Source organism: Microcaecilia unicolor, chromosome 6 (assembly GCF_901765095.1).
Source record: "Microcaecilia unicolor chromosome 6, aMicUni1.1, whole genome shotgun sequence".
Classification (NCBI taxonomy): Eukaryota; Metazoa; Chordata; class Amphibia; order Gymnophiona; family Siphonopidae; genus Microcaecilia; species Microcaecilia unicolor.
The window spans coordinates 295,513,168-295,540,289 of NC_044036.1; the positions used below are offsets into that span (position 1 = coordinate 295,513,168).

Here is a 27,122-nt window from a genome sequence, read left to right on the forward strand (position 1 = left end):
CCACACATGCAATGAGAAAGCACATTACTCCCACGCCCCTCTGATCTAATAAGACTAGGGCTAGTCTATTCACAGATGATACTGTTATTAATTGGGTTATGCATTCTATGAATAATTTTTTTCTAATGCGCTTTCAGTATTCTATCCTTAAACTGGACTTTGATGTATTTTATGTCCCTTAAACTAGACTGATATATATATTATGTCCATATTGTGAAAAAGCACATAGTGGGTTCAAAATTAGGATACTAGGTCCTTATTTAGTATTCTGTTCCACATGACTTAAATAATACTTTCTATAGGCGAAAAGTACACTTATCTCTGTGCATATGGGTGTGTGCACACCACCCAACAGCTATTAGTAGGAATCGGCATTAACAAGCTCTTTCTTCTTCGCCAGACGCTGTTACTTCAGTCTCTTCTGATATTGGCAGAATACAGTCTGTGTGCGACACAGCAGGGTTTCGGGACAATCTGTGCCAGGGACCCGGTCTTTTTGACTGCCTCTTCCTAAAAATAAAAAACATGCTACGCCAACTTTCAGAATGTCATTTATAGGATTTACTGAATCTAGCCTTAAGTGCTTCAGGCTCCCTTGCTGCTTCCTTGGAGCTGTGTTTTTTTTTTGTAGTGAATTTTTTCCATTCTTTGCTCACAGGTCAACGCACTATTGGAGTCATCACAAAACTAGACCTGATGGATGAGGGAACTGATGCAAGGGAGGTTCTGGAAAACAAACTGCTTCCGCTTCGAAGAGGTAAATCACCTTATAGCAGAGGTTCTCAAACCAGTCCTTGGAACACACCTACAGGTTTATTTTCGAAAGAGAAGGACGCCCATCTTTCAACACAAATCGCAAGATGGGCGTCCTTCTCACAGGGTCGCCCAAATCGGAATAATCGAAAGCCGACTGCTTTCCGTTGCGGGGACGACCAAAGTTCCTGGGGGCGTGTCGGAGGCGTAGCGAAGGTGGGACTTGGGAGTGCCTAACACATGGCCATTCTCGACCCATAATGGGAAAAAAAAGGGCGTCCCTGACGAACACTTGGATGACTTTACTTGGTCCTTTTTTTCTTACGACCAAGCCAAAAAAAAGGTGCCCGAACTGACCAGATGACCACCGGAGGGAATCGGGGATGACCTCCCCTTACTCCCCCAGTTGTCACTAACCCCCTCCCACCCTAAAAAAAATTAAAAAAATATTTTTTTGCCAGCCTCAAATATCATACCCAGCTCCATGACAGCAGTATGCAGGTCCCTGGAGCAGTTTTAGTGGGTGCAGTGCACTTCAGGCAGGCGGACCCGGGCCCATCCCCCCCTACCTGTTACACTTGTGGTGGTAAATGTGAGACCTTCAAAACCCACCAGAAACCCACTGTACTCACATCTAGGTGCCCCCCTTCACCCCTAAGGGCTATGGTAGTGGTGTACAGTTATGGGGAGTGGGTTTTGGGGGGCTCAGCACACAAGGTAAGGGAACTGTGTACCTGGGAGCAATTTGTGAAGTCCACTGCAGTGCCCCCTAGGGTGCCCAGTTGGTGTCCTGGCATGTCAGGGGGACCAGTGCACTACGAATGCTGGCTCCTCCCACGACCAAAGGGCTTGCATTTGGTCATTTCTGAGATGGGCATCCTCAGTTTCCATTATTGCCGAAAATCAAAAACGACCAAGTCTAAGGACGGCCATCTCTAGGGACGACCTAAATTTCAAGATTTGGGCGTTCCCAACTGTATTATTGAAACGAAAGATGGATGCCCATCTTGTTTCGATAATACGGGTTTCCCTGCCCCTTCGCCGGGACGTCCTGCGAGTGCGCCTTCAGGAAAACTTGGGCGCCCCTTTCAATTATGCCCCTCCTAGCCAGTCAGGTTTTCAGGATCTCCACAATGACTATGTATGAGATAAATTTGCATTCACTGCCTCCATTCTATGCAAACCTATCTCATGTATATTCACTGTGGAAAGTCTGAAAATCTGACTGGCTAGGTGTGCCCTGAGGACTGTGTTGAGAACCCTTGCCTTGTAGTACTCATTTTGGATTGCTCCAGTTTAGTGGCCATATTCGGTTGCATGAAAATGTGGGATAATTTTGGCTGGTTTAAAGATAACCGGCTAAGTCTGGTTATCTTTAAATCACCCCAAAATAAACCAGATATTCAATGCCGGTCACCGGAAACAGCCCAGCATTGAATATTTGGGCTCAGCGCCAACCACGGGAGTTAGCCGGTCTAACTCCCATGGTCTGAATATCGGCCCCTAAATACCCTCAGTATGTGAGACAGCTGGAGGTGAGAAGGGACACTGGTTTTTGTTCCAGATTGGTGTTCTCTCATAGCAAGGCCATTTGCCCAGTAAATCACTTTACTTGGGGAATTAGCATGTCTTAAAAATTCCTGCATGCAGGTAAAACTACGGACAGAGTTTATTCAGTTTTATAAGCCTCCGCAGAAACTTCTTCATTCATCATTGCAGTTTCTTCTTCAGGTTCCAGGAAAGGTTACATAAGAACATAAGAATAGCCATACTGGGTCAGACCAATAGTCCATCTAGCCCAGTATCCTGTTTCCAACAGTGGCCAAACCAGGTCACAAGTAACTGGTAGAAACCCACATAGTGGCAACATTCCGTGCTACCATTCCATGCAAGCAGTGGTTTCCCCCATGTCTGTCACAATAGCTGACTGTGGACTTTTCCTCCAGGAATATGTCCAAACCTTTTTTAAACCCAAATACACTAACTGCTATTATTACATCCTCTGGCAAAGAGTTCCACAGCTTAACTATTCATAGTGAAAATATATTTCCTCCAGTTTGTTTTAAATGTATTTCCATGTCAGTCCGTCTGTGCTTTTGTGCTTTTTTTTTTTTTAGGTGTGGTTCTTAACTATGGAATGATTTACCAGTGGACTCACACCTTGAGAGGTTTTATCCTTCCTTTAAGAGAAAGTTAAAAGTTTGATTCTATTCAAAGGGTTTTGGTTACTTAGGAGGGGTTTTTGGGTTATCTTGTAGAATTGGATTGTGGGGAGTGTTTTTATGTTTTACACTACTTGTTAAATTGGGTTAGGAGAGGTTGGTGAGGGTGGCTTTAGAAAATCCTTTTGTTCCACACTTTGGGTTCTTTGGATGAAGTGTGTTATCAAATATTGTAAAAGTAAAGTCAAAGGACACAACAACATGTAGTTTTGTGTTTTAAAAAATTTGGGGCCTTTTTGCTACAAGAAGGATCGGCAAAAAAGCAGGTACAGACCTCTGTGGGTACTTTTTCCTAGGGCAATTTTCAAAATGAAAGTACACTCATAGTTTTTCTTGAGAAATAATGCAAAATCGACAAGTAAAAAGTACCCACAGATTTTGCACCTGTCTACACAGATTTGAAAATTGTCCCTTGAATTCTTTCTGTGAAAGTTTGGTTACACAGGAACCTATGGAATAAATTACACTCAAGCAGCCCCTGGAATGTGTGTATGTGTGGGAGCAGTAGAGAATAAAGTCCCTTCTCTCCCCCACTCCCCCCCTCCCGCTCACACTGCAGGGATAGTGGCAGAAAACAGAAACACTGTACAAAGCTTTTAACAGCATTATTTATTATTATTATTATTTATTTAGATTTTGCTCACACCTTTTTCAGTAGTAGCTCAAAGTGAGTTACATTCAGATAGATTAGGCATTGCTACACTGCCTTCCAACGTCATTCTTTAATGGAGTGGAGGAGTGGCCTAGTGGTTAGAGCACCAGTCCTGCAATCCAGAGGTGGCTGGTTCCAATCCCACTGCTGCTCCTTGTGATCTTGGGCAAGTCACTTAACGCTCCATTGCCTCAGGTACAAACTTAGGTTGTGAGCTCTCTTGGGACAAAGAAATATCCAGTGTACCTGAATGTAGCTCACCTTGAGCTACTACTGAAAAAGGTGTGAGCAAAATCTAAATAAATCCAAATACCTTTTTCTGTTTAGCAGCCAGAGAAATGCGTAACCTGGGGAACTGGGTTCAATTCCCACTGCAGATCTTTGTGATTCTAGGCAATTCACCTTTAACCCTCTATTACCTCAGGTACAAAAAAAGTTAGATTGTGAGCCCACTAGGGTCAGAGAAAGTACCTGCATATAATATACATAAACCACTTTGGTTGTACCACAGAAAGATGGTATATGAAATCTGTTACCCTTTAAGTGCAACATCTCCTGCTGCTGTTTCTAAGTCTCATAATTAAAGGGCTCTGCTTCAAATAAACAAAAGACTTGGAGGAGTGGAAATCGGGGTGGGGGGGGGGGGGCAGCAAGGATCTCCCTTACTGCCCTGTGTTTGAACTTCACACCACTGACAGGAACTTTATCCCAGTGTCTGTGGCATTCTTACTGTTTTTTTAAAGTGTTGGGGGCAAACCATAGGTCTATCAATGAAAGGGGAAATCCAAAGCTTAACGTGGCAGATTGATTTTAAAGAACGTTATAGACAAGGGCAATGTAATGTGATAGGTAGGTATTTTTGTATGGCTTATGCATTTTATTGTATCATGATTATAGTTTAATGAAGCTCTGGAATCCTCTTTGGACAGAATACAAGTTTTTAAAATTAAATTAAATGAACGTCGCATTCCAGTTTGAGACCATAGTCAAACTGGAAATACCAAGTGCGGTATGAAAACATTTCTGAATTCTTCCAAGAGTGCCTCCAGGTTAATGTTTCACATTATAAGTCATTTTACCTGGGAAACTGGCTCTTTCTTTCCATGTTACCCTCTGAGTTAAACAAGAGCAGCCCTAATTCTGCAGATGTAGCCTTTGAAATACTCAGACCCTGGGAAGAGAGACAAATGGAGCCTTTTTCCTAGGGACAAAGGCTGCTCCTTTGTTACTCCTTCCTCTTAGAGTGACCTTTGATCTTTGTTTTCCAGGTTATATTGGGGTGGTGAATAGGAGTCAGAAGGACATTGATGGGAAAAAGGACATTCAGGCAGCTCTGGCTGCTGAACGCAAATTCTTCCTGTCCCACCCATCATACAGACATCTTGCCGACCGCATGGGGACACCATACTTGCAGAAAGCACTAAATCAGGTAACCTGAACCCTGATTGCAACAATCTCCCTCCTGTTATACAGATATGCCACTGACCGCATGGGGACACCATACCTGTAGAAAATACTGAATCAGATCATCTCTAATCCTGATTGCAACCATCTCCCACCTGTCATACAGATACCTCACAGATCTCAAAGCATTTATTTAAATGGACTTCTCCATACTTTTGCCATATTAAGTGGTGTGCAGCAGGGGTGTAGCCAGACCTCAGCGGATGGGGGTCCAGAGCCCAAAGTGTGTGTGGGGGGAACATTTTAGCTCGCTTCCCCCAGCTGCCGCCCTTCCCCCGCTGCCGCTGCAAGGTACCTTTACTGGTGGGGGTCCACAACTCCCACCAGCTGAAGCGTTTATCTGTCCCACGCTGGTCTGGCACTTGCTTCCTCTCCTGTTTTCAGTGCGCCATGCACTGCATGCTCGTTTTAATGAAACAGCATGTGTGAGCATGCTCAGTTTCATTAAAACAAGAGCATGCACGGCATGACTGGAAACAGGAGAGGAGGCAAGTGCAAGACCTGTGTGGGACAGATAAACGCTTCAGCTGGCGGGGGTTGGGGTCAGGCACCCCCACCAGCCAACCCGGGGGCCCCAGAGCCAATTTGGTGGGGCCCAGTCCCCCGTGGCCCCCCGTAGCTATGCCACTGGTGTGCAGGCTGTTGAACAAGTGGCTAAATTTTAACTGAGAAGAAAATCCAGAAAGCATTGTAATAAAAGGCCAAGAAGCTTTTGATTAAAAAAAATGCTAAACATATGGTGTCTGCACTGTGTGGGCCACAGTATGGACATTGTGTTTCCTGACAGGAGCTTCAATCTCATTCTTTCCCTAATCACCAAGATAGTCACCAGAAATGTGCAAATCAGGATGCACTCATCACTGTTATAGCTACACTATTACTAGCCATAGCCCACAAACAGCTCTTCCTATACATGTTATCTCTCCTCTCCTTCCCAGATGTAATACTGGTAACCCTATCCCTTTGCTCTGTTAATCACTGCTTAAAATGGGTATGAGAGCAGACATTTAGAACTGGATGACTGTTTATATAGATTTAAAACACCATCACCCAATCTCTATGCAGCAACTAACTAACCACATCCGGGACACTCTGCCGGGACTTCGCAACAAGCTACAGAGTCAGCTACTGTCCATTGAGAAGGAGGTGGAGGAGTATAAGAACTTCCGTCCAGATGATCCCTCCCGAAAAACCAAAGCTCTGCTCCAGTGAGTACCTCCTACAAATAGGAGCTTTTGCCTTCTCTTCCCTCCCCTTACACATCATAGAGAGCACAGTCCTACTTGCACCTTTCTAGTCACTGTGTATCCTCTCCTTTTGATCCCAATAGAGAGTAGAGCATCGTGTACCTCTTCCTCCCCCTGACAGAAAGCACAGCCCCCACTTACACTAGTCTAGTCACCATTTTTTCTCTCTCTGTTATTTACAGGATGGTTCAACAGTTTGCTGTGGACTTTGAGAAACGCATAGAAGGGTCTGGAGATCAGATAGACACCTATGAGTTGTCTGGAGGAGCACGCATCAATCGCATCTTTCATGAGCGCTTTCCCTTTGAGTTGGTGAAGGTCTCTGACTGATGAGCCATAGGCTGCTTCTGGCTTTCCACTTTTTTTTAGACTGTTACTGGTGCTAAAGTTTTCACCACTCCTTTTGCCAATCCAATTTCTCCTTCTCCTCACTCTCTGCTAAATGTAACCTTTCACAGTTGCTTTCCTCACCCCCCTCACCATCCCCATACATTTCCTTCTCATGGCCTGAATCTCACGTGCAATATGTCTCTTATCTTGCTCTTTTCACAGATGGAGTTTGATGAGAAGGAACTGCGAAGAGAGATCAGTTATGCAATCAAGAACATTCACGGTATCAGGCAGGTGATCTGCATTTCTGGAGTCTGAGGGGTACAGAGAAGATTCTCTGACCCTCAGAATCAGCATGTGTGAGATTTCCAGCTGGCACAGCTAGCTTGCTTTGGAAAATTTATTTTAAGTTTTGGTTGTGGTGATTTACAGTAAATTGCAGAATTTTTATTGCAAAATATAAAAGTTGTCTCTGAGCTTCAGGTTCCCACTTTTCCCTCCCTCCCTGTTGTACCCAGAGGCACATGGATGTTGTGGAGACTTGCAGTGCAGGGCTGCCGAGAGACTGAGCCAGGCCCGGGGCAGAATCGTTATCACTCCCCCCCAAATCGTCTTTGTCGCTGCTGCCCCCCCTCCATCCTGCCCGCCTGCCCAAATTACCTTTGCAGGCCTCACCAGCTGCAGGCAGCGCATATCCTTCCTCTGCCCAGAATTGCCTGCCCCTGCAGCTGCTTTCCTCAGGTTGCACATGGTCAGTCTCAAAACTGAGCGTGCGCAGCCTGAGGGCCCAGCATCTGCTCGGCAGGCAATGCAAGGGAGGCCCGGTGCTGTAGTTTTCTCTCTCCTGCTCCTGTCAGGACGCAATCACCCAGGTCTCGTCAGGAGCAAGAGAGAGAGACCCCTGCACCGGGCCCACCCTGGAGGCCCGGGCCCGGGGAATTTTGCCCCCCCCTGCCCCCCTCTCAGCAGCTATGTTGCAGTGAGCCTATCCTAGATGACACAGATGCTGCAGAAAATACCAGCCCACTTTTCCGTCTGCCCCAGTTTGGATTATTTTGAGGCTCTCACTAAAATAGTACTGTGTTGTGGAGAATCTATAATGTCAATGAGGATTTAAATTTGAAAGGATAATTATGCTTTTAGGGCTAGAGTCTATAAATGACACCTAAAAAATCAGCTCCAAAAAAAGCCCACTTAAGTGGTATTCTATAAGCCACACCTAAAATTTATAGACTAACACTTAAGTGGAGAGGTTGTACATAAATTTAGGCATCACCATTTGCAAATGCTCATGCCTAAATTTATGTGTGGAGCTCCCATATTCTGTAATTATTTGCATGACTCAAAACCACACCCCCGATCTACCCCAAAACGCCCATGACCCTCCCATTTCTGTGCCCTCTTTTTCAGGCTGCATGTAAATTTTAGGCGCATATCCCACGCCTAAATTTATGCATGTCTATTCCAATTAAGTCTAATTAGTGCGAATAATTGCTTGTTAAAAAGCCAATTATTGGCACTAATTAGCTTGTTATTCTATTAAATTGCACACAGAAATTGGGCGTGCACCTATATTTGCATGCACAGTTTTTGGTGACTTTGATAGAATCAGGGGATTTAATGTTCAATGAGCAGCTATATTTAAACAACTCTTATCCATTCAGGGTTATTCAATGCAATTTTATACTGCCTGCCGGAACAAGACACAGCATTTAGGATGGTGTAAGGGTATTACCATGTATAATTAATCTCTTCCTGTTTAGCTGATTTCATGCTAATTTCTCAGTGCCCCTCTTTTCACGGTCTCCATTCTAATAGACTCCTCCCCCCAAGCTCCAGAGTTTCCCAAGGACACAGCTTTTACAACTGAACCTTCCTCTGAGCACTTGAGCATTTGTAAGCCTGGTTCTCTTTGGCCTAATATGCTGGAAGTTTCTGCTTCCTCTCCTTTTACTAGAATTTCTGTAGTGACAAATTGTATTCAAGAGCCTGCCTGCTAGTCTGCCAGCAAATGCAGACAACATTAAATGGCAGTGTTTCTCAGCTCTTTCCTAGCCAGTTGGGATCTCAGGATTACCTCACTGAATATGCCTGAGATAAGTTATCATATAGCAGAGACCCATTATATGCAAACCTCTCTACTGCCTATTCATTGTGGTGATCCCAAAAATCTGATTGGCAAGGTGTGCCTCCAGGAGAGGATTGAGAAGCACTGCTATAGAGTGCCCATTTGCCCCCACCCATACCCACAGACATCTGCTTTCAGGGGCCTGGGATGGTAGTGATCAGGCACATCACATGGTATCCCATTGATCTATGGTGAAGGATGGTAGGGAATCTGACCTCTGTTTATTCATAAAGCACTCCTTTACAAACCCCTCTGGTACCATGGAAGATATTACAAATGAACTAGTGGAAAAATGGCGTTCTGTTCCCACTTCAAGAACCCATGTATACATATATATATTTACTTCCCTGCCTAATTATTTATTTGGGCATTTTATATACTGTTAAGTCAATTAAATCTCAAAACAGTTCACCAAGTGAATAAAATCAATCAACAAACCATACGAAAGGAACCCTTCTATCCAGAGACCTCAAGACACTGGACCCCCTAAGACCCTACCTTCAAACCTCTATGGTTCTTATAACTGATTTTCTTAAGGAAGTGCCTTCACAACCCCTTCCAGACCTTATTTCCAAACATTTTTTTATATCTCCTCCCAACTTCACACCATCTAGTGGACTGCAGTGATAAGGGGATTGATTTTCAATTAGTTTCTAATGCTGTACTGTTCTCCTCACCCCATCCTCTCCTTCCTCATCTTGTTGTGTGGGTGTTTAGAACTGGTCTTTTCACTCCTGATATGGCGTTTGAGACCATTGTGAAAAAACAGGTCAAGAAGATTAAAGAGCCGTGCCTGAAATGTGTGGATATGGTCATTTCGGAGTTAATCAATACTGTTAGACAGTGCACCAAGAAGGTAACTGGAGGAAGCATGGAGCTCACCCGCCTGCCTGTTCGCTTGCATTGCAACCTGAGAAAGACCCCCAGAGAGCACCACCTCAGTATGACTGGACCTGTGAGAGAGTCACCAGGGGACTTCAGCCAATCAGAAAGCAGGACAGCTGGAAACAGACACTGACCAAACACTGGCTGCCATGTCTTCTCGCTGGCCATCTAGAGCTTATTATAGCTAACTGACCTTAATTCTGCAGGTCTTGGGGAGCTCATGGCACAGGGCTGCTTGGTGAGGCTCTGATTGGCTGATGTCATCCTTAGCCTCTAAACGGTAGCAGTGACTGAGAAGAACTAGCAGCATCGTGATGTCAGGAATTTATGCTGTGATGTTGTAAAGTTCAAGGCTGTGATTTGGAATTAAAGTGCAAGGATATCTAAGGGCCTGGAGGGAGGATGTGCAAATAAGGGGAAGGGAACAAGTTCTTCTCAGTCTTGATATTATTCTGCACAGGACCAGAGAATGGGGGAAATGTCAATCTCCGAGGGTGCTAGTGTGGACTGTTTGTTGTGGAATTCTTGAATGTTAGTGGGGAACAGCTGCAGGGATTCTGGAGAGGATTCCTGTTTGGTGAGAGAAACAGAGTGGCTCAAAGAGACTTAGCAGTCTTTGGCCACTTGTTTTCGTACATGTCTACCCTGCATGTTCTGAGTCCTGAATAGCCAGGAGGAGCTTCATCTTCTCATACTCTTGGAGGGGCTTTCTGTTCCATCAAATGTCTCCCTTGGGGGGTGTAGCTGCTGAGTGCACCCAGAAAATGCCCATTAGGAATGGGTGAGGACCAGTAAGCACAAGTCTTGGGCTGCCAAATATCGAGAGTTCTTCATAAGCTCAGGAGTCCTCATCCTGATGGAAGTTCCTGGCATTATTCTGTTTTTTTTTTCCCCTCACATTTTATTTATGTATTTATTTATTTATTTGTTGCATTTGTATCCCACATTTTCCCACCTATTTGCAGGCTCAATGTGGCTTACATAGTACCGTGATGGCGATCACCAATTCCGGTATGAAAAATACAGAGTGGTATTGCGTTAAAGTTCATAAGTGACAGGGTAAATTAAGTAGTCAAGGAGAAAGAGTTAAGTTTTGTCCAGTTCTGGTATAAGTTTCGTTGTGTTGCAGGGTTCCGGTATTTAGGTTGGATCGTTATGGTATGCCTTTTTGAACAAATTGGTTTTTAATGATTTCCGGAAGTTTGTTAGGTCGTGCATTGTTTTCATGACGTTTGGTAGTGCATTCCATAGTTGCGTGCTTATGTAGGAGAAGCTGGATGCATACGTGTTGATTTATATTTTAGTCCTTTGCAGCTTGGGTAGTGGAGATTTAGGTATGTGCGTGCTGACCTTTTTGCGTTTCTGATTGGTAAGTCTATGAGGTCTGCCATGTAGACCGGGGCCTCGCCGTGAATAATTTTATGAACCAGGGTGCAGATTTTGAACGCAATTCATTCTTTGATTGGGAGCCAATGTAATTTTTCTCATAAGGGTTTAGCGCTTTCGTATCTCGTTTTTCCAAATATGAGTCTGGCTGCGGTGTTTTGGGCAGTTTGGAGTTTCTTAATAATTTGTTCTTTGCATCCGGCATAGATTGCATTGCAGTAGTCTAGGTGACTTAACACCATTGATTGTACCAGGCTGCGGAATATTTCCCTTGGGAAGAAAGGTTTTACTCAATTAAGTTTCCACATTGAATGGAACATTTTCTTTGTTGTAGTTTTTGCTTGGCTTTCTAGCGTGAGGTTTTGGTCGATTGTAACTCCGAGAATTTTCAGGCTGTCTGAAACAGGAAGGGTGTAGTCTGGGGTGTTTATATTGGTGGGTTTGTTCGTGTTGTATTGTGATGAGAGGATGAGACAATGTGTTTTTTCTGCGTTGAGTTTTAGTTGAAATGCATCCGCCCATGAGTTCATGATTTGCAGGCTGAGTTTGATTTTGTTTGTGATTTCTGTTAGATCATGTTTGAACGGGTTGTATATCGTGACATCGTCTGCGTAGATGTAAGCGTTAAGGCCTTGGTTGGATAGGGATTTGGCTAGTGGGTTGAAAAGGGTCAGTGATAGCGATGATCCTTGGGGTACTCCGCATTCTGGTTTCCATGGTGATGATATATTCAAGTTTGATATCACTTGGTATGTTCTTGTGGTTACGAAACCCTTGATCCAACTAAGTACACTTCCACCGATCCCGAAGTATTCTAGGATGTTTAGTAGTATTTTATGGTTTACCATGTCAAACGCACTAGACATGTCGAATTGTAGAAGTACACTTTTGCCAGTTGCAATTTCTTGTTTGAATTTGGTTAGGAGAGTGATTAGTACTGTTTCGGTGCTGTGGTTGGAGCGAAATCCTGATTGTGATTCGTGTAATATTGAGAATTTGTTTAAGTAGTCGGTAAGTTGCTTGGTTACCATGCTTTCCAGCAGTTTGAGTACCAGAGGGATAGATGCTACCGGGCGGTAGTTGGTGATTTCATTTGCTTTTTTCTTTGACTCTTTAGGTATTGGGGTGAGTAGTATGTTGCCTTTGTCCTTAGGAAAGAGTCCATGTTGCAGCATGTAGTTTAGGTGTGATGTGAGGTCTGCTATGAAGCGTTTTCCATACCATGCTACTACTCCTTTCCCTTCATCCTGTCTTCTGAATCTTTTTCTTTCAGTTTTAGCTTACCTTCTCTCTGTTGCTTCTCCATTCTCATGAATTTTCTCATCAGGAGGAGGACACATCAGGGATGACCCCCATATCTTACTCTGTCTGTGGCCATCTCCATGTATGACACAGTGGTGGTAGTGAAGGGTAATATGGGATGCAGAGAAAGATAAAGACAAAGGCAAAAATTATACAAGGTAAAGGGTTGATGGAAAGAGAGAGGGTTTGGGAGTCTGGAGAAGTTAGTTGTGGTTCATTCAAAATTATTTGTAGACCAATTTTTTATACTTCCATCGTTATTTATTTGGTTTCACTTTAGAAGTGGTTTGGATAAAAATATCTATTGGAAAGAAGCTGGCTTGGTGACTGTGTCAGTCCTGCACACTGCTGTGTGGAGGGACCTGAGGTTTTCCATTACTTGGGTCAGCCAGGACTGGGGATGCTATGGAGGTTGAAGAGAGTCCTCAAACAATGGCAACATTTAAGTGGCTACCATTATTTTAATACTAACATGCTAATTTACCACATATCTCATTTTATGCAATGAAACCTAGATACTAATAACTAAGGTTAACAATAAAATAATACATAATATCTTCCCTCCTTAGTGGCTAAATTTTATGACAATGATTAGAGGGTTATAGAAGGAGTCCTGCTGTGAGGGCCCCCCCCCCCCCCAGCTGAAGTCTATCATTGCAATGATTGGATTGAAGTGGGTGGGAGTGAATAAGAAATAGGGGAAGAGCTTCCAGGTAGTTGAGAACGAAGCATTAGGAAGCTATATTGTGCAGAACAACCTGCCCTGATCTTGCTTCAAACTGATAATAGGTATGAGTCTGACAGAAAGGTGCAGAGCAAAAAAAAAAAGGGGGGGGGGGGGGAGGTGACCTCTAGCAAGAACTCTGCTTTACATCACATTGCTTTGACTTTGTAGCTACTTCATATGATTAAACCAATTTTTCACAAATTACTGGAAGATAATGTTATCAGGGCAGCAGCATAAGTAAATAGATGATTAAATTACATTAAACACACAGGTAAAGAACCACCATCCATCCAGGAGACTCCCAGGTAAAGCAAGCAAAGTCCACCACAGGTTGCTCAGATGAAATGAAGTGAGATGTTACCATGTATCTAGGAGATCTTCAGGCATGGAAACAGAAAGGGCCATTGATCACCATGGTGGCTGTTAAGCCAGAAATGCTATAAATTGCATAGAATTCACCAGTTCAGTTTCATTCCTCCCTCTGCCCTCTCAGCTTTCTTCTCATTCATCTCCCACTTCAGATGTAATTTAATTTTATCATTTTCAACACTCCCAGATACTTGGCAGCAGCTAGACCAGCTGTTCTCACCTGTCTACACATATAGAAGGAACTCAGATCTCACCTTTCATTTTTCTCCTTGTGTTTTCTCTTCTTACCTTCCTCTGTCTCTTCCTTTCACCTTTTCTGTCCTCTGTGATCTTATTCCTCCTTCTTATTCTATGTTTTCCTGCAGCTTCCTCTGTTCCTCTTCTGTCCTCTGACATTTTGCCTTTCACCCTCTTTCTTCCTTTTCTATCCTCTCATTCTTCTCTTCTCGTGCTTCTTTTCCTGTGTTGTGCAGAACGGGGCTCTTCACGCCTGACCTCGCTTTTGAAGCCATAGTGAAAAAGCAGGTGCAAAAGCTGAAGGAGCCAAGTCTGAAGTGTGTGGATATGGTAGTGAGTGAGCTCACGTCCACCATCAGAAAGTGTAGTGATAAGGTAAAAATATTCTGTGAACATCTTCACATTATGCACATAGACAGCTACTTTCACATCCTCATGTGTGTAGATTTATAGATACCTGTGTACTGTCTTCTCATTGTTAAGTATCTACCTGTATATAGAAAATGTGAGCTGGAGAGGAACAGGGACGTAAGCAGAAAGGCAGCTACTAAGTGAATTTGATACAGAACTGGAAAACAGGAGGCAGAAGATGATTTACATAACTGCTAAGGTTGAAAGAAGAGTCCATCTCTCTCAGATGGTCCTGTGTGTTGAAGTTGCTAAACAGACTTCAGGAGATGCAAGAATAAAGAGAGCAGGGAAAAGCATGCTGCTAGAATAAAGACCAAGCTGGGCATGTTTTGGGGAGTAATCTTATAAAGCATTTTCTGCTTGTAAAGTAGGTTTTACACCTGGAAAATAACCCATGACATGGTGTGGGTGTATATGCATGCTTCAGTGCAGAGATTCCCTTGGAGGCGCATTTGTATAAGAGCATTTACATGCTGCTGGGGATTATTATGGGTACTGTTCCCTCTAAGGTGAGTGGGAGTCCTCTAACCACATTGCTGCCAGTGGGTGGTGGTGCTTCAATATTGTGTTTTCAATCTCTAGGGACAAGCAGATTCCCTGGAGTCTTGCAGAGCTTGCCTGTCCTTCATTATTGAAAATGTGATAATAAAATAGCACCCCCTACTGGTAGGACTGTAGGTGGAGGACTCCCACTCAGCTTAGAGGTAACAGTGATTATGGGAGCCTGTTTTATAAAGGCACATGACACTGGGGTAATTCTGTAACTGTGTGTATATTCTATAAAGGAGAGTAGGAGCCTACATACCTTGATAAAATTCTAGTGTACCTGGATATATATACTTGCATATACACTTAGGCTCGAGCATGTCCCCCAGCCATAGAGCTGGTGTAAATGAGTGCGCCATTGATACATGCGCAATTTATGGTATTCTATAAGTACCTACCTACCCACGCTCCACCCAGAGGTTGTCCCATGTGCATTCCCACCTGTAAAATATCTCTGTAGGATATGCATGTATTTACAGAATATATGTTCGCACATACATGTGTAAATATTAGTGTTCTGAATATTTATGCGTGTAACAGGATGACAGATGTTAGTACCTACTTTATATAATTACTCCCATAGGCATTTGTGGTGTTTTTCAGGATTTTTATAGGTGCCTTGTTTACAAAAAAAGAAAACTTCATCTTATTCCATGCCAAAGCCTCACTCTGTCCTGGGAGAGTCACATTTAGAAGGTATAATGAAAGTATTTTTTTTAACCAGTCATTTCTTCCCCCACCCTGTCCTAAGTAAATACTCCCAAACAAGCGCCAACTTAGTACTTTCTCTAGTTCCTCTCTCCCACATTTACCTACATCTGTGGTTATTTTTCTGAGATGGTTTTGTTGAATTTGGTTCTATGATCTAAAGAGAAATGAAGATGGAATAGAGCTATATAGAAAGGAGACTGAAGGCTCCTAGATTGTCTACTTTGAGGTGGTCTGAAATAGGGAGATCAGACTGATAGAAGAGGTGAAGTAGCCAGAGATTTGGAAAGTTGGATTATTCTTAAAGAGGACCTTAGGCCCAGATCTTGGAGCACTGAGGTCAGGGGAAGACACCGTTGACTAGACAGTAGGTTTCAGGCTATGCATGGCCTGAACTAGAGACCTTGCAGGGCACTGATGGCACAAGTTTCTGATTATCTACAATTTAGTTGGACATACTGACCTAATTCTCCTGATTTTAGTGCCCTCCACTTGCAGCAGGGAAGTGTCCCTAATGTCAGTGTATACCTTCTCAGCTAAGGGAGGGGCAGTTATAGACTATTGTTACCTTGGATTTAATTATTTCTTACATTTTATGCCGTCCATTCTTTACAGCTCTTTGCAGTGTACAACAGAATAAGGGTCCTGTCTACTAAGCCACGCTGGAGGCGTGTTAGTGTTTTTAGCACAACTGTGTAGATGCCCATAATATTCCTATGGGTGTCTACACGTTTAAAGTGAGCTAATTTTTAACACGTGCTAAAAAAGCTAGCGCACCTTAGTAAACAGGGCCCAAAATATAGTTGGTGAGCAGGTGGCGAAAGCCTGACTCATTTATCGTTTATTCATTTTTTTCATTTTACTATACTGTCTCAAATTGTGGTTACAAAACAAAAACGGTTTACATGTTAATATAAAAATCATAATCAAAACAAACATAAAAGAACTCCACCAAATTGATAGGAAAGCAAGCTAAGACAACCATTCTTAAAAGATAGAGAAAACACCAATTTTTACTAAACAGCCATTCATAACAAATACATAACTAACATATAATTTTACTGCATAATCAATTCTACCTAGTATTGCCTTTTATTTGGATATTTTTTAAAAATTAGCTGGATAACATCAGGCTGTTGAAATCACTAAGCATTCAGAGTTTATCCAAAAAATAAAGAACTGGGTTAAGAGAGAGTTGGAGGTGGTGCCATAAATTATACATTTAACAGTTTTATTTAACTGCTAAACAGATAAGTTATCCATTTTATTTATTTAAGCGTGCTGAATAGCAGGCCTGAATCTAAATGGATAGTACAGGAGAACTGAACCAAATAATTGTGAATCTGGAAGATGTTGTAGATTACGGTAAATCAACAAACTGAAACCAGTCATTAGGACCAGATGTTATACATGTCAGAGTTCTCAAAGAACTAAAAAATGAAATTGGAGACCTATTGTAATCTATAACTTATCTTTCAAATCAACCACAGTACCCGAAGATTGGAGAGTGGCCAATGTAATGCAGATTTTTAAGAAAGGGAATAGAGTAGGACAAAATGGCCACTGGAAAAGGTAAATAGTGGAGTGCCTCAGGGAACTATATTGAGACTGGTGCTTTTTGTCATATTTATGAATAATGTGAAAGAGCAATAAATGAGGTGAACACAATTGCAGATGGCACAAAATTATTCAAAGTTGTTAAATTACAAGTGGATTATGAGGAATTACAAGAGAACCTTGCAAGATTTAGGATCTGGACATCTAAATAGCTGATAAAATTTAATATGTGCAAGTGCAAAATGATACATATAAGGAAAAGTAATCCTAACTATAGGTAAATAGTGCTGAGTTTCTATTAGGAGTCACAGCCCTAATAGGATAAGGATATTGGAGTCATTGTGGAAAGCTCAATGCGCAATGACGATCAAAGAGGGGATGGGGGAGTAAAACAGAGAATATTATAATGCCTCTGTTTCAATTCAGGATGTTGAATACTGTGTGCAGTTCTGGTCACTCCATCTCAAAGAAAAAAGAATCCGTGGATAAAGGCTAGCCGGTTGATATTGTGTATCTGGATTTTTAAAAGGCGTTTGACAAAGTACCTCATGAAAGACTCCAGAAGAAATTGGAGAGTCATGGGATAGGAGGTAGTGTCCTATTGTGGATTAAAAACTGGTTAAAGGATAGAAAACAGAAAGTAGGGTTAAATGGTCAGTGTTCTCAATGGAGAAGGGTAGATGGTGGGGGAAATCCACTGCTATTTCTGGAATAAGCAGCTTAAAATGTATTGAACTTTTTTGAGATCTTGTCAGGTATTTGTGACCTGGATTGGCCACTGTTGGAAACAGGATGCTGGGCTTGATGGACCTTTGGTCTGGCCCAGTGTGGCAATACTGGGTCATCTTTGACTCTTCTTTCTCCTTCTCTGCTCATATCCAGCAGATTGCCAAGACCTGTCGTTTCTTTCTTTACAACATCCGTAAAATCCGCCCATTTCTTTCCGAGCACTCTACCAAAACCCTCATCCACACCCTTGTCACCTCTCGTTTAGACTACTGCAATCTGCTTCTTGCTGGCCTCCCACTTAGTCACCTCTCCCCTCTCCAGTCAGTTCAAAACTCTGCTGCCCGTCTCATCTTCCGCCAGGGTCGCTTTACTCATACTACCCCTCTCCTCAAGACCCTTCACTGGCTCCCTATCCGTTTTCGCATCCTGTTCAAACTTCTTCTACTAACCTATAAATGTATTCACTCTGCTGCTCCCCAGTATCTCTCCACACTCGTCCATCCCTACACCCCTTCCCGTGCACTCCGCTCCATGGATAAATCCTTCTTATCTGTTCCCTTCTCCACTACTGCCAACTCCAGACTTCGCGCCTTCTGTCTCGCTGCACCCTACGCCTGGAATAAACTTCCTGAGCCCCTACGTTTTGCTCCATCCTTGGCCACCTTTAAATCTAGACTGAAAGCCCACCTCTTTAACATTGCTTTTGACTCGTAACCACTCGCCTCCACCTACCCTCCTCTCTTCCTTCCCGTTCACATTAATTGATTTGATTTGCTTACTTTATTTATTTTTTGTCTATTAGATTGTAAGCTCTTTGAGCAGGGACTGTCTTTCTTCTATGTTTGTGTAGCGCTGCGTATGCCTTGTAGCGCTATAGAAATGCTAAATAGTAGTAGTAGTAGTAGTAGTAGTAAAGAAGGACAACCAAAACAGTAAAGAAAATAGAATGACTTACCTGTGAGGAAAGGCTAAATAAGCTAGGGTTCTTCAGCTTAGAGAAGAGGCAGCTGTGGGAGGATATGGTAGGTTTATAAAATCATGAGTGTTGGAGGGGGGAGGAGGAGGGGAGAACTGTTGCTTAGTCTTTGAAATAGTGGTCCATGAAACTAACTGGTAACAAAGTCAAACATGAATGTGCTCTAAAGAGTCTCACAAATTGGCTTATGGATTTTGGCACTTTGACTTTCGCACCGATTTGTGAGACTCTTTAGAGCACATTCGTGTTTGACCTTGTGTCCATTTTAGTTCTCACTTGTTAGAAAAAGAGAGAGTTTGCCATTGAGCTGTACTAGCAGACTCCTGAGGTAGGCGGCAACACCGAAACACGGTTCCGTGTCGAGTCTTAGTGGTAACATTGCAATAAATACTTCTTTTTATTTATTTTTTTTATTTATTTATCATTTTACTTAATTACATTCACATTTATCACATAAATGTAAGGAAATACAGAAATTAATATAAAAAGGAAAACATTTTCTCTCAACAATATATATTTACATAATTGTCCACAATTGGAAGATCCAAGATCAGGAAAACAATCTTAAATAAAATAAGAAAAACTCAAAATCTTACACTTCACATTTTCTGAGGGAGGAAGGTTAATCGGTTATTGCAGCCGGTACAGTGGTAACTGAAGGAAGTTGCTGCAGAGCATTCTTCATCTGTTTCCACAAACTCTTATAATTTCTTAGGTTCAAACAAATAAGTAAGCAATAAATACTTCTGATGAACCTCTTTGCGTGCGTTAATTGGCAAAAATATGGATTTATGCACATCTTGCTAAGCACTATTTTATAAAGTTGCAAGAGTAAATGTTTAGCTTGCAACTGAAAAGGGAGTGTGTCCATGGGAGGGCATGGGGCATTCTCCTGAGATTCGTGCAGTATTATGGAATTTGTGGCATCCGCTCCTAATTTACACACCAGGCTTTACACCAGCTTTCAGTTTGGTGTAAATGCTCATGCCTAAAAGTTGTGTGTGGATCCCGGATGTATGCGCTATTCTGTAAACAGCGCCCAACTTGAAGCACTGTTTATAGAATAGCGCTGAGCATATGTATAGAATTTCCCCCTTAGTGTGGTAGGCCCTTCCCTCTGGAATAGCCTCCCCGCATATTTGCATATGAAATCAGTGCTCTCAAGATTTAAAGCATCCCTAAAAACCTACTTTTTCAATAAAATCTACAGATCCTAAGTGAAGTCAGGGACTCTGGTCCTTTGGCAATACTGTGCTTTTCTATCCCCACCCCTCTTTTTCTTTCTTTGCTACCTTTCTCTTACACCTCCATCTTTATATTGAATTTTGGCAATGTAATTTCCTTTTTCCTTCTTTACTGCCTAATTGGAAATTGTGAACCACTTAGCTGTGTCTATGGTAGGCGGTATATCAAAATAAAATGGAACTTGGAACTTGCAAAACGCTTTAATGCATTTATGTGGTAGCCTGTTAGCATGCGCTGTGTGTTAAGCGCTTAGGGGGAGATTCTATATATGGTGCCTAAAAAATTGGCGCTGAAATTGGTGCAGACTAAGCATATTCTATAAGCAGCGCTTAGACATAGGCATGTTATATAGAATACGCTTAGTTGATATCTCAGCGTCTAAAACTATGTGTATCCATTTACACAAAAAAACCCCCACATAAATCCCAGCGCATAGATTTATGCACACTGGGCCATATTCTATACGCGTGTAAATTTCAGAACACCAACGAAACACCCATTTCCCTGCCCATAACCATGCCCCTTTTTGCCTGTGTGTGTTAGATGTTCGGCATTCTTTGTTACAGAATATGCTTAGCAAGTTGTGCATATAAATTCTAATTAGTGACAATTAGTGCTCAGTACTGCTTGTTAAGTGCTGTTATCAGCACTCATTAGCTTGTTAAGTTACGTGCGTTGTTATACAAGCCGCTTGGATTTTGGCACAGATCTCTAGGCGCGCTATATAGAATCTGGGGTTAACGCCTTTTAGTAAAAAGGCCCCTTAGTTTTTTGGTGTTTTATTTTTGAGATTTTTCTCTTCATGGAAAGAAAATTAAGCCTAGAAGGAATAATTAGGCACAATTGTTATTGCTTCCCATTTGGGTCATTTTGTTTGGGTTGCTGCAGGCTCACTTCTACCATCTGGAAACTTGTACAATGCACCAGAACAGGGTTAAGCATCTCTGTTGTAGAAGTGAAGTTTCTGCATAAGATGAGGGAGGGGAGGAGAGGAATGATCTCTGCTAGAGGCACTGGGCTGACCTGGAGCGAGTCAGTGAATGTCCTTTGGGGAGGAGAGTGTTGTGAAGGGTTAGAAATGGGAGAGTGATGAAAGGAATGGGGGCAGCTACAGGCTTAGGAAAAGAGTTGTCACCAATTGCAGGAACTTTACCTGATGTTTTAATTTCATTTGATTTGATAACTTAACCAATAGTAGGCCAAGGCGGATTAAAATATATAAAGTTGTACACAAACTAAACCAACATCCATAAATATAAAAAAATACATCAGCATCAAACCCAGCATGTAAAGTGCAAAACACTATTATATAATGCACACAAAAATTTACAAAAATAAAGCCTAAACCCAAAACACAATCAATAAACACTCCGATCACTGTAAGATTGATGAAAAGCCATGCTTTCAAATGTTTTCTAAAAGACAAATATTGATCCAGGTTCTTAATATCTGGAAATTCATTCTAATGTTGCAAACCTCGATAAGTATTTCTTTCTTGCAAAATATATCTTAGATGATGGAAACTAGTTTTTCTTGTTTGCACAGACCTAGTGGGCTGTGTAGTTGAACTCAATAACATCAATCCTGGCATATCAGTAGGTGATAAAACGTGAATAATTCTGGATTGCAGTTTTGTGTTGTTAGGCCATGCATTTCTGTCTCTACTCAGGAAGCAGGTGAAAACTTGGCTCCTCTTCTAAGCCTTTAATAAAAGAAGCAACTAAGTAGTTATAAGTAGCCTAATGGTTAGAGCAGCAGGCTGAAAACCAGGGAATCCTGCTTCAAATCCCGCTGTGGCTCCTTGTGATCTTGGGCAAGTCACCTAACCCTGTGCCTGAGATACAAACTCAGATGTTTGCCCTGCAGGGACAGATAAATACCCACTGTACCTGAATGTACACCACTTCGATGGCTTGCAGGCAGTATAAAATAAATTTTAAAACATCATACACACAAGAACTAGCACAAGCAGGTCTAGCTTATACACAGCTGGGATCATTTCATGCACCTTTTTTGACCACATGCAATTTTTCCTTTTCTATATAACGATGGGTCTTGCTTTTGCAATAATCCACAAAAAGTGCTTCCAAAATAGTATTTATGCTTTGCCATCTTAATGTGAAATTTATTCATAATCTTGCCAATATACAGTAGGTTGCATGGATAGATGACTACATAAAAATTATATTCATGGTACGCTGTAGCTATACAATCAACATTCATGTGTAGTGCCAGGTGGTCAGCAACTCTTGGTTTATATCATCTGTTTGGAAAATGAGCATTTGTCACATTTAAAATGTCCAAAAGTAGGCAGAGACTGCCATGTATCCCTAAAGATGCGTTCTCTTGTGTGTACAATCAGTAGATGTTTTCTGTCATAGTAACATAGTAGGTGATGGCAGATAAAGACTTGTATGGTCCATCTAGACTAAATCTGCACCTTGGTCCACAAGATTATCCACGGTGTAGTCCCATGATATATGGTCGACCTGATCGATCTCCCAACCAGAAACAGAACCAAAGCATCACGTACCTACTTGAATCTCCACTACCCAAGCTGCATAGGACTCAGATACAAACTAACTCATGCATCCAACTTCTCCTACATAGGCACACAATTGTGGAATGCACTGCCAAAGTCTGTGAAAACAATCTACGACCATCTAAACTTCAGGAGATCATTAAAGACCTACTTATTCAGAAAAGCATTCCCCACCAACATAAATTAGATGCATCAACTCTGCAACATAGCAAAACCTTAGACTGTACTGGACACTATATATTCCTTCCTACCCTTGATCCCTATGTACCTGAATATACCAACCTACCCGACCTAACATCAAATTGTATTTGTTTCCATACCAGACTTGGCGATCGCCTTTACGGTACTATGTAAGCCACATTGAGCCTGCAAATAGGTGGGATAATGTGGGATACAAATGTAACAAATAAATAAATAAATGAGGTGATACAATATATATATATACCTGATCTTGATTTGTTCATGCTATTTCAGGGCATAGACCATAGAGGTCTGCCCGGCACTGTCCTTATTCTAAAGCTTCTGAAGATGTAATTGAAGCCCTTGAAAAGCTCCAGTCCAGCCCATCCATATCTATCTAGGACGCGATCAGGGCACAGACCGTAGAAGTCCACCTAGCGCTGGCTTTGCTTCCCAATTACCAGTGTTGCCACCTAGTTTCTGCTAAGCTTCTTTGGTGCAATTCCTTTTAAACAGGATTTCTGTGTGTTTATCCCGCGCATTTTTCAATTTCGTTATGGTTTTAATCTCTACCACCTGGAGAGAATTCCAAGTAACCACCACCCTCTCAGTAAAAAAGTGCTTCCTGACATTATTTCTGAGTCACCTTCCACTTCAACCTCAATTCCTGTCCTCTAGTTCTACCACCTTCCTGTTTCTGGAAGAGGTTTGTTTGTGGATTAATACCTTTTAAATATTTGAACGTATGTATCATATCACCCCTGGTTCTCCTTTCCTCCAGAGTATACATGTTCAGGTCATCAAGTCTCTCCTTGTATGTCTTGCTACGCAAACCGCATACCATTTTTGTTGCCTTTCTTTGAACCGCTTCCAGCCTTTTTACGTCTTTAGCAAGATATGGCCTCCAAAACTGAACACAATACTTCAAGTGAGGCCTCACCAATGACTTGTACAGGGGCATCAACACCTCCTGCTGGTTATACCCCTCTCAATGCAGCAGCATAGTAGTCTACTGGCAGTCAGTTTAAAATTGCGATTCTGCTCACAAGTTCGAGAATTTTTACAAGGGGATGCCATGGGCCAAATATCATTTTCCTGGTATTATAAACTACTTTGGTAAGATTGAACTATATGTCCCTTCAAGATGTCTGGGGCAGACCCTTAAGGCTGGAGATTCAGGTATCCTTGTTTGTTTTTATACCACAGTTGGTACATCAAGCAGATTTACAGGAATGTCAGTATTGGGTGATGCATTCAGGTTAATTTTCACAGTGGCAGCCCTGTAGTGCCGAATGTGCAGTGTCATCTGTATGTTGGAAATGCAGGGCACTAGAAAATCGACTTTTACACGGTCTTTGGACATGTTTGAAGATAAAAGCCTTTTGGAGAGCACATAGCTTTTCTTCAGCGAATTTTGGGACATGATTTGTCTTTATCATTTGAGGGTGTCTTGTTTCATAGAACTTTGCTTTTGGGATCCCAAGGGCAAGGGGAAAGCTTGTTGTTGGGGAAGGCCTTTATTGTAGGAAAGAAATGTATCCTCAGCCACTGGATACAAGATATCCCTCCATCCATTTTGGACCTGGAGAAATAGGCTACATGGTGGACTCTTATCCAGGCCCAGACAGCCAAATATATAGAATGAGTGTAAGTACTAGTCAACAGTTCAGTGTCCAACTTCACATTCTGTGTAGCATAACAGTTCAGAATGGCTCCCAAATTTGTTGAAACTTGCCCCAGCGTCCAGAATGATCCCAACCCACCTTGTGACGTTCAAAAATCATGAAAGTAAACACTAAGTTTAGCCATTGCATCCCATCAGGAGGATCTGATTTAATCCAGTGAAGAATGACCCTATGAGCCAGCAAAAAAAAGATAATGCAGCAGTATGTACTTCATTTTGTTGGTGCAAATAGGAAGACCAGTATAATCATCAAATAAATACACTTGAGGACGTAGAAGCAAACAAAAGCGAAAAATAGACTGTACCTTGGATTGAACCACCGTCCAAAATTGTACAACAGTTCTGCAAGACCAAAACATGTGCCCAAGGGTGGCCTTGGGCACTTGACAATTAGGACATTGACTATGTTGAGCAATGCTCATCCACAGAGCACGCTTGAGGGAGATGAACGCTCAAAATAGAAATTTATATTGCTGTTTTCGATGTAATATGGAGGTGAGCTTAACTAAAGGTTTACAAATCAAATTTTTCAAAATCACATCACCAATCTCTTGTCCCAAGTCTGCTATCCAAGTGGCTGTTCCTTTAGAGAAGTCCAAATAATGTGTGACATCCCCCCCCCCCCACACTGAAAAGGAAAGGAATGAACCCAAAAGGTGGCTGGGGTGAGATAGGTGCAGCAACTGTATTTTGATAGTTCAATTTGAAACCTGCAACAGTGCCAAAGGATTCCACATGGTGTAATAAAGCTGGACTAGAAAAGAACGGATTAATAAAATGAAAATTCTCATCAGCAAAAGCTACCGTTTTCACAGTAGGACCCCCCCCCCCCCGGATAACTCCATAAATATCTGGGCTAAGCGGATGCTATGCAACAAGGATTCCAAAAACAACACAAATAATGGGTGTTACGATCCTCGGTAGTGAGCCCTTGTGCCCCGACTGAGCACGGTGCCGATGAAGAAGCCGCACTCGGTCGGGCAGCTGAACAAACCCCAGCTTCACCTGGGCGTGACCACTGTTCCCCAGGAGTTGAGCCCCCAGGTGCAGGCGGCCACCAGGACTTCAGGAACCGAGCAGGGTCAGCCAGCCGCCGGAGAGGCAAGCAGACGCTACAGAAGTCAGGTCCAATCCGAAGTCAGGGCAGGCAGCAAGTAAGCAGAGTCAAGTTCAATCCGAAGTCAGGGCAGGCAACAAAGTAAACAGAGTCAAATCCAGTCCAAAGTCAAGTTCAACAATCACTCAGGTAGAGAGAAACACAAACCAACGCGCCAGACTTCTAACCAGAAAGAAGCTGAAGCAAAGATGGTGGCTCAGGCCAGCTCTAAAATAGGCCTCCAATCAGAGGATCCTGGCCTCAGCTGAGAGGCAAGAGATCCCATAGGGCTAGGGTTACCATATGGCTCCAGAAAAAGGAGGACGGATTGAGCCAGCCGGGTTTTACTTCCATTGCTTTCAATGGAAGTAATTGAGCCAGCCGGATTTTACTTCCATTGCTTTCAATGGAAAGCAATGGAAGTAAAACCCGGCTGGCTCAATCCGTCCTCCTTTTTCTGGAGCCATATGGTAACCCTACATAGGGCACGCCCAAAAGATACTCAAGATGGCTGCCTCCTAGAGAGCTACCTAAGATGGCTGCTCCTCAAACGATCCTACCAAGATGGCTGCCCCTCAGATGATCTTCCCAAGATGGTTGCTGCTCAGATGATCCTTCCAATATGGTCGCCGCCAGAAGAATAAGGGTTGCAACAATGGGAAAGGGGACAGCCTTGGCAAATACCCCATTGTACCAGAAAAGTGGAAGATATCACTCCATTGACTAATATCGCTAATAGGCTCCTGATATAAAGCATGAATGACCTGTAAGAAAAGCCCCTGAAACCCCAACTTCTCCAGGACATAAAAAAGAAAAGGCCAAGAGATCAAATCAAAGGCCTTCTTGGCATCACAACTAAGAGCCAAGGCCTTTGATCTCATGCAAGTCACAGTATTCCCAGGCTGATATTTTCCTCACATTATTTATTTAGATTTTGCTCACACCTTTTTCAGTAGTAGCTCAAGGTGAGTTACATTCAGGTACTCTGGATATTTCTCTGTCCCGGGAGGGCTCACAATCTAAGTTTGTACTTGAGGCAATGGAGGGTTAAGTGACTTGCCCAAGATTACAAGGAGTAGCAGTGGGATTTGAACTGGCCACTTCTGGATTGCAAGACCATTGCTGTAACCACTAGGCCACTCCTCCACTCCAATTTTGCACAAAACCGACTTGGTCTTGATGCACCAAGTGGGGTAAAATGTGACTAAGTCGCAGGGCAAACATCTTAGCAAAACTTTTGCATTCAATATTTAATAGTGATCTTCATCGATAGGAAGCAACAAGAGTCAAGTCTTTGCCAGGCTTTGGAATAAGAGTAACCAAAGCCTGATTTACATCTCGTGGAAAGAACACCCTGGACTAAAACTTGGGAAAAATACTGTGCCAAAACAGGTGAGACCTGGAATTTCAACAATTTAAAAAAACTCCCTGGAATATCCATCAGGGCCAGCTGATTTGTGCAGAGCCAAAGAATGTAAGACCATTTTAATTTCAGCCTCCAAAATTGGGGCATTAAATGTTTCCAAATCCTCCGTCGAAAGTTGTGGTAAATCCAGGGCCTCCAAAGGAAACCCTCCAGAAGGGACCTCGTACAGTGCCAAATAAAAATGCTGATAATCATTATTAAAACATTGAACAATATCCTTTTACACTGTATGGAGAACCCCCGCATTGTCACAAATAGCAGTCACCAATCTAAGGCTCATCCAAGGCTTAAGAAGATGAGAGAGCAAGGTGCCTGCTCTA

At 42.5% G+C, this 27,122-nt stretch overlaps 1 protein-coding gene across 7 annotated transcripts in view; it reads left to right on the forward strand.

The window, feature by feature from the left end:
* The window catches only part of DNM1 (dynamin 1), a 195,087-nt gene that overhangs the window by 70,174 nt on the left and 97,791 nt on the right, over positions 1-27,122 (forward strand). For 6 of the 7 annotated variants that reach the window (XM_030207928.1, XM_030207931.1, XM_030207929.1 and 3 more), the window contains 5 exons: positions 659-757; positions 4,896-5,056; positions 6,157-6,299; positions 6,521-6,656; positions 6,891-6,962. In XM_030207928.1, the coding sequence (XP_030063788.1) occupies positions 659-757; positions 4,896-5,056; positions 6,157-6,299; positions 6,521-6,656; positions 6,891-6,962 (611 nt within the window). Of the gene's footprint in view, positions 1-658; positions 758-4,895; positions 5,057-6,156; positions 6,300-6,520; positions 6,657-6,890; positions 6,963-9,513; positions 9,653-27,122 lie in introns of all 7 variants that reach the window. The other variant, XM_030207934.1, reaches the window with a different exon arrangement.